The sequence below is a fragment of the Nicotiana attenuata genome, unplaced genomic scaffold, assembly GCF_001879085.1.
Source record: "Nicotiana attenuata strain UT unplaced genomic scaffold, NIATTr2, whole genome shotgun sequence".
NCBI classification, from domain to species: domain Eukaryota; kingdom Viridiplantae; phylum Streptophyta; class Magnoliopsida; order Solanales; family Solanaceae; genus Nicotiana; species Nicotiana attenuata.
In genome coordinates, this window is record NW_017677851.1 from 11,206 (window position 1) to 22,045 (window position 10,840).

Below are 10,840 nucleotides of genomic sequence, written 5' to 3' on the forward strand. Positions count from 1 at the left end.
GATTTTATCATAAAAGGGAGTTATGCATCTAATTTTGCACATAACATATTTTTTCTTTGAATCATATATATTTAATATGACTACTAAAGAAAAGGTTGAATTGGTCATGTGCCTTTATGAAAGAAAATAAGTTGTCCCTTAAACTTTTTCGGAAAAATTAAGGGAAAATAATATTGTATAGTCGCTCTCATATACATAATCGAAAATATATATATTTTTTGTATATATATATATTCTGTATGTCATATATAAAAGTTAAACAAATTTTATATACTTTTTCGATTATCGAATATAAATAATTTCTCACGCACACTAAAAGGTTAAAATATCATGGTATAGCCAGTTTTCACACTAGTCAATGAAAAATAGTCAGCGTTTATCAAGTCAATGAAAAATAGCCACTATTTTGCTGCAACAGGGACCGGTCCAGTATAATATACGGGAGTTCTGCTGCATTTGTGTACGAACTCCAGCATATTATGCTGGACCGGTATACTTTGCTAACTCCTGTAAAATTTGCGGGAGACTGGAGCACCAGTGCTCCAAACTCCAGTATATTATACTGGACAATTATACTTGCTGGAACTCCCGTAAAATTTGCGGGAGTTCCAGCATAATTATGCTTGAACTCCCGTAAAATTTGCGGTTGTTCCAGCATAGTTATCCTGGAACTCCCGTAAAATTTACGGGAGTTCAAGTATACTTATACTGGAACTCCCGTAAAATTTGCGGGCGTATTTTTCCGGATTTTGAACAGTATTTTCGCTAAGATTTAAAGTGACTAAATTTCGATGACTTTTGAAACTTGGCTATTTTTCAACGATCAGTGGTAAATCTGGCTATTTTTGAATTTCTCCCCACTAAAAGTGTGCGATATCTTTTTCTCGGTTGGGGCTTGTAGCCCGTAGGAAATTAGAAAAAAGAAAAGAAAAAAAAGAAAAAAGAAAAAGAAAAAAAGAGCACTGAAAGCCGGCTAAGTTAAACCCGTTCTAAACTCTATTAACCCCCTCCCCCCGACCCCCCCCCCCCCCTCCCCCCAAACCAAAACAAACCCCTACCCCCGAGCTGGAAACAACACAAGTACTTCACAAAACTTATCGCAGATCTGTTATTTTTCACTTCTTCAGCTTGAATTCAACAACTAGTCGCCATTAGCTATGGCGATTAGAGCTTTTCTTCTGTTTCTCATCTTATTAGTTTCGTCTTATACGACTTTTGCACTTTATGAAGATCAAGTTGGCCTCATGGACTGGTAATTTTTGCAAATCCAATCACTATACTTAACAAAATTGCTAATACTCAATTTCTATATGCTTAGATAAGTAATTTGCATAATTCGTAAATTGTGTAGGCATCAACAGTATATTGGAAAAGTGAAAAAGGCAGTGTTCCAGACACAAAAGGCTGGTAGAAAACGTGTTGTGGTATCTACTGAAGAGAATGTAATCGCCGCCCTTGATCTTCGTCACGGCGAGATTTGTGAGCTTCTTTTTAAAAATAATTATTTTTATTGAATTAAATGCTTATTAGTTGAAATTGTTGCTTATTTTGTTCAATCACGTATTGTTTTTTGCAGTTTGGAGGCAGGTTTTGGGAGTCAATGATGTCATTGATGAAATCGATATCGCCCTCGGAAAATGTACTTCTTTTTGTAACTCTTAGTAGTGTTAGTTATTTTAAAATTAATTTTGTGTTCTAGACAAGTATATGCTCCTTTTTATATGGTAATTTAAGTGCTTTTATTTAGGACTTTGCAAAAAGAAGATGACTAGCTTAGTATTAGTTTGTCGCCATATTTATTTTTCGATGCGATAATGGTAAAAACACAACTTAAGATTGTGGAATATGATGCCCCTGAATCATTAATGATGGACCATGTCAAAGATTTTTTTCTTTAGATAAAGTTAGAAGAAGAAATACATCTATAGTATTTCAAGTTAGTTGGACGCTCTATATTTGTTACTGTAGTAGACATAAGCAAACAACATCAATCTCGTTAGTGTCCCTGCTGCGAAGAAAGAAGCACATCTATTATCTTTGCCACTGGCTAATTCTCTTTAGTTAGAGAACTCGCCTGAATAGTTCTCTTTTCCGAGTTTAAGGAACATAGGCTTGATTAGGGGTGTACAAACCGAACCGGAAAACCGCACCAAACCGAAAAGTCAAACCAAACCGATTAAAAAACCCGACTAGGTTTGGTTTGATTTGGTTTGGTATTGAGTAAAAAAACCCGAACCAAACCGACATATAAATATATAATTTTTATATATACTTTTAAGACTTTATATAGAATTTTCTTTACAAAAATTCTAGAAATATTTGGGATTCTCTTATGGAATGTAATATTTAATAGAATATGAAGTACTCCATTTTTACTAACCTTAAATAATGGGTTATATGATCACTTTCTTATCAAGTGTTACTGAAATGCGTCAATTTCTTTGTCCTTGTTCATATATCATGATTTATTAAATTCTTATATCTTTTTCAAATTTGAAGTGGTATTTTGATAATCTAAAATTAAATAGAACTTATCATTAATTAGGTATCATGTTGATTTTTATGTTTAATTATTAAATTCGTTTAACCTTATAAGTATACATCAACGAAAAATTATTGTCAGAGGACTAAAAAAATAACTATCATGTGTTATTAACAAAATGCTACCATAAAAATATTTAAATAGATCATATGTTTGTCAAGTTTTTAAATTTTTACTAAACATATATTTACTTATAAAAAGTTTAACAAATTACGATTGAAATAATATTCACATAACTAAAAACCCCGAAAAACCCGAAAAATCCGACAAAACCGAACCAATCCAACCCGATATAGTTGGTTTGGTTTGGTTTTAATAAAAACCGAACCAACCCGGTCCATGTACACCCCTAGGCTTGATATCTTGGACTCACGGGAAAAGAATGAAATTATTCTCCTTTTTCCGTCTGTAGTTTGAAGGGGAGCCTTGGCGCAATGGTAAGTGTTGTCGCTATGTGACCACAAGGTCACCGGTTAAAGCCGTGAAAATAGCCTCTCGCAAAGTACAATAGACCCAATGTTATCATGCTCTTCCCCGGATCCCGCACATAGCGGGAGCTTAGGGCACGCGGTTCCATTTTTTTTCTTCTTTTATTCCTTCAATAATTTATTTTACAGTTACTTTTGAAGGGTGGGCTCATTTTTAACTTGATTGTAGTCATCCATCCTAATACTTTAATTTAGTTGAGTCTTAAGAAATTTTTCGTAGCTTGATGCACCTTAGTCTTTGGAGGACAGGATGTGCAACTTAATTCTGTTGGTGGAAGAAATGTTCACAATAAAGGCTTATGTTTTGATATTATAATATTATTTGGTACAGGAATTGAGTTCTAATAGCTACCAGGCTTCTTATTTCCTTTCAGATGTTGTCACGCTATCATCAGGAGGAAGTATCTTAAGAGCGTGGAACCTTCCTGATGGCCAGATGGTGTGGGAGTCATTCCTTCTTGGATCAAATCCCTCGAGATCATTGTTGTTGACTCCAGTAAGTGCAAAGAATTCTGATATACTGTTATACCTTACCTTACCCAAAAGAAAAAAGGAAATCTGATATACTATTTATTCCTATTACAAATACTTGTGAAATGTTCTTACCTTGTTGAAAATACCAAATATTTGCGAAATGTGTATTAGCACCAAAATTCTACCCTTTGCATTTTGCAACTTATAGTTGAATTTAAGTTTAGTAATTTCACGTAAGATGCTTGGAGAAAGTGTTATTGCCATGTTGAGTAAGAGGCTGAGAAGTCAGTAAGATCGATGTACAAATCTTTTATTTTCTTTGCTCAGGCAAATTTTGGAGCTGACAAGGACAATGTGATTCTGGTTTACGGCAATGGTTACCTGCATGCTGTTTCAAACATTGACGGTGACATTCTCTGGAAGAAGGATTTAGCACAGAAAGGGTTTGGAAACTTCACTAGACTAGTTTACTGTTCTTTTGACTCTAGATTTATGAAAAAGGTCATCTAATCTGTAGTTTCTTAACTGCAGCATCGATGTTCATCATTTGGTTCATCCTGAAGAAAGTGGCATGTTATATGCATTAGGAGTTGGTGATAGGTTCCAATTTGAGGCATATGTAATCAGTGTAGGGAATGGTGAACTGCTGAAGCATAGTAGCATGGAATTTCCTGGTGGATTTTCTGGTGATTTGTCATTATCTACAAGTGACAAAGCCGTGGCGCTTGATTCCTCTGGGTCAATCTTAGTCACTATAAGCTTTGTTGGTGGAGAAATTAAATTTCAGGAGGTCCATATTTCCGATCTTCTTCAGGGTTTTTCAGGAGTAGCAGTATTATTACCTTCCAAACTTGCAGGAATGGTTGCCGTGAAAATCAACAGATCTTTGTTATTTGTGAAAGTGAAGGATGAAGGCACACTGGAGGTAGTTGACACAGTCCCTCATGTTGAAGCCGTAAGTGATTCTTTGTCTTTTGCTGAAGGCCAAACCGCTTTTGGGCTGATTCAGCAAGATGGTGGTAAAATTCATCTCACTGTGAAGTCTAGTGATGATTGGAAGACCCATTTTCTCAAGGAAAGTATTGAAGTCGACCAACAGAGGGGACTTGTGCACAAGGTCTACATCAACAACTATATCCGGACAGATCGAACTTATGGATTTAGGGCTTTGATTGTCATGGAAGACCATTCATTGCTGTTATTACAACAAGGTGCCGTTGTCTGGTATAGAGAAGATGGGCTTGCATCTATTATAGATGTAACAACTTCAGAGTTGCCCGTAGAAAAGGCTGGTGTTTCTGTTGCAAAAGTGGAGCACAGCCTCTTTGAATGGCTTAAGGTATGAAGCCTGTAAAAAGGTTTAAGATTAAATATATCGCAGAAGAATCATAATTTGCCCAATCTTATAATCTATCTTGTAATTTACACAGTTCTCCTTATTATTCTTCTCTGGGAAAAAAAACATAATTTTCTTATGAGTTGAGTTTGTGAAAAGTTTATTTGAATCAGTCTGTTTACTTGAGGTGATAATATCTAGTATAAGATTTTTGGTGTATCATCCTTGGTGCTTGCTTGTCGTAGAGATAGAAAACATAACCATTGAAGTATGAACTTGTATTGTTTGATTTGATGATTACTTTGGTATTCTTATCTTTCTATTTTGTTCAGTACATGATTTTTTTTTCTTTTTATTAAGTACCTGATTATTTGTTTTACTTCTGTGCTCTTTTGTTGGAAGGGACATTTGCTGAAACTAAAAGCGACTTTAATGCTTGCAACCCCTGATGATGTAGCAGTGGTTCAGAGAATGAGGTTACAAAGTGCTGAGAAAAGCAAGATGACCCGAGACCACAATGGATTTAGGAAGCTACTCATTGTACTTACACGAGCAGGGAAACTTTTTGCACTTCACACAGGAGATGGTCGAATTGTTTGGTCTCGACTACTGAATGCTTTCCGTAAATCAGGAACTTGTGAAAGTCCAAGGGGCCTCAAGTTACATCAGTGGCAGGTGCCACATCATCATGCATTAGATGAGAACCCATCAGTCCTTGTAGTTGGTACATGTGGACATAATTCAGATGCACCTGGTATTCTCTCCTTTGTTGATGCATACAGAGGAGAGGAGCTTAATTACTTAGCACCTGTTCATTCCATTACACAAGTTATTCCTATGCCATTTACCGATTCAACAGAGCAGCGTTTACATCTAATAATAGATGCAGAGGGGTATGGACACCTTTACCCTAGAACTCTTGAAGCAGTTGGCATTTTCCAAAAGGAGTTGGGAAATATATACTGGTATTCAGTTGATGTAAACAATAATCGCTTAAAGGGGCATGTGGTGAAGAAAAATTGCAAACCGGAGATAGCCGATGGCTATTGTTTTGAATCCAGTGACCTTTGGTCAGTTATATTCCCCTCAGATTCGGAAAAGGTCATTGCAACTTCAACCAGAAAATTGAGTGAGGTAATCTTTTGCTTCTTACTTAAAAGATCATTGCAACTTGAGCAAAGAAAATTAAGCGAGGTGTCTTATTCAATCTTCTTTCTCACTTATCAGAAAAATAATGTTTGAAAATTTTTGGCTACTAATGACTAATTTATGGCTGGAGATTAGTCTGTAAAGTGTGGTATTGTTTTCCTATTATTTAAGTTGTGTATAGGGATACCTTGAGAGTATATAATATGACCCTACTTATACACCAAGGACTTTTTGTCTTCCTATTTTTACCTTTGGTAAAAGATGTTCCTTTAACCTTTATCTTTAGATTGGACTTACTTCTAAACTGACCAGTGTAATACAATCTAGCAGCCTATTCAATATATCTTAATTTTTAAATATATTTAGCTTGAATTAACTTTTTAACTCCATCAAATTATCTGGCTGAACAAGCTCCATTTATAGCTGTCCACACAATTCAAGTTATCTCTTGGAGTAGCATTCATTTTCCAAATTAGTTCCCATGTTGTACCTAGATTTCACTGAGTTGACTCCTTTGCTGTCTTTCCACTGTAGAAATTCACTTCCTTCTCTTAGCCAATTCTTCTCCTTTAGCTGTGCTGTAGCTCAAGAGGTTAAATATTTCTTTATTTTTTTTATTTTTTTAATTATTGACTACAAATTTGAACTCTTAAATTTATGCCAACTCTCTAAAGAAGCATTTAAGCAAAATAAATAAATCTTGAAACATGATATAATGGCCTTAAAAGTGAGAATGTGGTGTAGTATAGTGAAGAGACCAATGGAGGACACACCACAGACAGATGCAGCACTTGTCTAATATAGGAGCTGAAGAGTTCTCTTCGTCGCATGAAAATGAAAAAAAATTCTCTGGTGTTCAACCAAACTTGGAATTTAGGCTGCCAGTTTAGCCAGATTCCTTTCTGCTGTTTTCTTTTAATCTGTTTTCTCTTTTACTAGATCTTGGTAAATTGAATGCTCATAAGCACCCAGTTAGATGAAGAATGACATGAATGAGTCCGCTTTTGACAGCTGACTAGTTCACTCAAGTCTGAATTACTAAACCCCTCCTGCAAGAACAGCAAATATCTTCAAACACACTGACATATAATTCATACTTTTTCCCTTTTTAGCTGGTTACAGGGTCCCTCTTCGTGCATAGTTATTGTTGAACCATACAAGTATTATGAAAGACCCAGAAGCTTATGTATAGTTTCTTACCATGCATTCTTTTAAGCTTGTGTTGCTGAACCTGCAGATTGTATTTTTATCTTCTTCTTTTTTGTGTCTTGTTCTTTTCAGGTTGTTCATACACAAGCTAAGGTTGTTGCAGAGGATGTGTTGTATAAATATATATCTAAGAATGTACTATTTCTAGCCACTGTTACACCTAAAGCAATTGGTGACATTGGATCAGTGATCCCTGAAGATTCCTGGCTTTTTGTTTATCTTGTTGACACAATAACTGGACGAGTGTTGCACCGCATGTCTCATCATGGCTGTCAGGGACCTGTACATGCAGTAAGTTTTCCTTGGCCCAAACCTTGTAGTACTAATTCATTTTTTTTTTTGAGAAAATAATAGCTATCTGATGTTCCTTTCTACTAATAAGTTACCAAGTATTGTGACACGCTTCTCTCTCTGTGAAGGTCTTTAGTGAAAATTGGGTTGTCTATCACTACTTCAACCTACGTGCACACAGATATGAAATGTCTGTTGTTGAGATCTACGATCAGTCTCGCGCGGTACATGTTGCTACCAAATTTCATCTTTTCATTTGTTCTCTGTGACTCTTATTTACCATATTTTAATTTTGTAATATTTTTAGGACAACAAAGATGTCCTGAAGCTTGTTCTTGGAAAGCATAATCTTAGTGCACCCGTCTCTTCCTACTCGCGTCCTGAAGTGATGACTAAGTCTCAATCTTATTTTTTTACGCATACTGTGAAAACAATAGCAGTTACCTCAACAGCGAAAGGCATTACTTCCAAGCAGTTGCTTATTGGCACAATTGGTGATCAGGTTAGATTTGCCAATCACTTTTCCAAACAATTTTTGCGTGTATCTTCTGTGGTAGGAGTGCCATTGCAAGAAAATGCTTTCTCTATATTTGTTCAGGGACGATTATGACATTCCTTCCTTTTATCATAGACATCTCATGCTCTATATGTTGGTATAATGCCAGGTTTTAGCACTTGATAAGCGTTTTCTCGATCCTCGACGAACTTTGAACCCAACTCAAGCTGAAAAAGAGGAAGGGATTATACCTCTTACTGACTCATTGCCAATCATGCCACAGGTGAGAGCTTCCTTTTAAGCTTGCTGTAGAGGGAAAAATGCATTACATTCAAGGGCGGCTCTAGGGTAAGGCAAGTGAAGCTCTTGCCTTAGGCCCCCAAATATTTAAGGGCCCAAAAATATAAAGTACTACTATGTCATTATATAACATATGTAATTTATATTTATACAACTATTGATAAAATATTTTAAATTTTAATATTTATTTTAAAATTTGGTAGAGGTAGGATTGAGTGAGTTAACAGGATAAAAAAATTCTCTCACTAAATTAAATAATATATTTCCTTCTCATCAACTCTATTTTTCTTTCTTTATGTATAGTCTTATTTCATATTTTTCACTATTTTACTTTCTAATTTCAACTCAGATTCTCTAGATTAGCTATTCCTTCTTGTCACATTTGATTGATCCACACGTAAGAAAGCAAGCTCTTTTATGTTTCATCTTCTTTAACTAAGAAACCCCCCGAGACAAGTGTCGTAAGGTTCAAAACACATCGGAATAGACTCAACCCTTTTATCATTTTCACTTAATGCTATATTTTTGTGCAGGGGAGAATTCAATACTATATGATTTGCGCCTAACCACACATTATACGTTGCTCTTTCAAAGCTAGATCAAAGCCATGTAGATTTTTTTTGTCTCAATATTATATGAATTTTATGAAAAAAATTTAAGGGTCTTTTAATATAATTTAGGTTTAAGCAAGGTTCCGTTGAGACGCCCTGACTAATGATCAACAGTTATTTATAGATCATTGCCCCATAAACGTGTTGTTCAACCAGCTTCATTCACATTTAGTAACTACATAACACATTCACTGATTGTTGTCTTATCTTAATTGAGACTCCATAAAATTCGATTGAGAATGTCAGGAGTGGACAGGTGACTCAAGTAGGAGACTGGTAAAGCTTTGATTTAGGTCCCCAAAATTTTTCAATTATGGATTTTATTTCAAGTTAGACAATATTAAAGGTTGGAAAGAAAAAAAAAGTACAAAAGACTTTGGACAAAAGAAAGAAAGAAAGAAAGAAAGAAAGAAAGAAAGGAAGACTGTCTACTCTTTAACACTAAAAATATTTTAGAACTTTGAATTAAATTATTTAATCTTCATATTAGTAAATATTTTCTTTTTACAATAATATCAAAGGTAACATATTGAAAATACATGTTTAACATCTTACTTATTTAAGTTACCTCTAATATAAATAATAATATTAATATGTGAAGTTAAAGGCTTTATCATTTAAGAATTTTAGATTGGGTCACACAATTACTCCTTTCTTGGCTTTTTGGCTAGGATTTCACTGGGTTTGTTGTTGGCTTTTTAGCTAGGATTAAGGGTAGATTAGGGTCACATTTTACAAGCTGTCTGTCATAGTGTAGATGGGAGATCTTATATGCTGATAATATGGAAGTTCTTTGATCAAAAAAAAAATTTGTATCCATGTCTTTGTTCTTGGTGAAGCTCTCATTACCGTTTAAAATTTTAGATCATGTCACGTGTATACGAGTTCAACACTAGCAAGACTAGTTTAGATGAGAGTTCTTATATGTAGAAAAAGTTCTTTGATCAAATAGAGAGACACATTTACATGTCTTTGTTCAGAACTTATGTTGTTCTTTCCATTTCTCTAATTTATTTCATGGTAATGTTTTATACATGCATGTTACAATTTTTAAAATAGAATATGAATTCAAAACAAAAGTTATCTCCTTTATGATGTTGGCAAAGAAATGCATCCTACTTTAGTGAGCTTTGACCTCATAAGTAGATATATCTCTTATGTCATATGTTGGTCAGGGAAACTGATTTGGCCCTCGAGATATTCGAATTTCTAATTTGCATACTTGCAGAATTCAGACAGAATAGCTAATTGTTAAGCACAAAGAATTATCATTGTCACCTGAGCCTTGTATTCCATATGGGTAACAATTAACCCTTGGTTCTCATATTGATTTGATGTTTGCTCTCGCAGGCTTATGTTACACATGCTCTTAAAGTGGAAGGCCTTAAAAGCATAATAACTATACCGGCAAAGCTAGAGTCAACCACCCTTGTCTTTGCTCATGGTGTGGATCTCTTTTTCACTCGGCTTGCCCCTTCAAAGACGTATGACTCTCTTACTGAGGATTTCAATTATGCTTTGCTTCTCCTTACCATAGTTGCCCTAGTTATAGCAATCTTTGTAACGTGGATCTGGTCGGAGAGGAAAGAATTACAAGAGAAGTGGAGGTGAATCTTTCAGCCATAAAAGTGGAGTTGTCGAAGTCCATTACACTTCCTTTTATCGTTGTATTGTTTTAGTACTCCCCATTTTTTGTCACTCAACTTGTCTTTTTAGATTAGGAAGTTAGGCGAAGCTGTATTTTTAGTAATTTTGTAATATTGCCCCTCGTATAGTTTTTTCAGCCAGGGGAAGAAAATTTGTTAACTGATATTTCATTCTGGTGGCAAGAGATACATATATTCACACATAATTAGGTTGTCAACAGTACTATTTTGGCAAGACAAAAATGTCGCCAGTGCCCTGTTTGGGCTTTACATCATGCTGCTGCTTCGTTTTTCTTCT

General features: G+C 35.0%; 1 protein-coding gene across 1 annotated transcript; it reads left to right on the forward strand.

The window, feature by feature from the left end:
• The first annotated feature begins 1,035 nt into the window (after positions 1-1,035).
• On the forward strand, positions 1,036-10,817 carry LOC109221503 (ER membrane protein complex subunit 1-like). Its single transcript, XM_019385980.1, has 12 exons — positions 1,036-1,252; positions 1,352-1,479; positions 1,577-1,639; positions 3,405-3,526; positions 3,832-3,947; positions 4,036-4,843; positions 5,243-5,974; positions 7,271-7,489; positions 7,618-7,713; positions 7,797-7,991; positions 8,155-8,268; positions 10,247-10,817. Exons 1-12 carry the CDS (start codon positions 1,158-1,160, stop codon positions 10,505-10,507), a joined length of 2,949 nt encoding a protein of 982 aa, XP_019241525.1. The 5' UTR covers positions 1,036-1,157; the 3' UTR covers positions 10,508-10,817.
• The last annotated feature ends 23 nt before the right edge of the window (positions 10,818-10,840 follow it).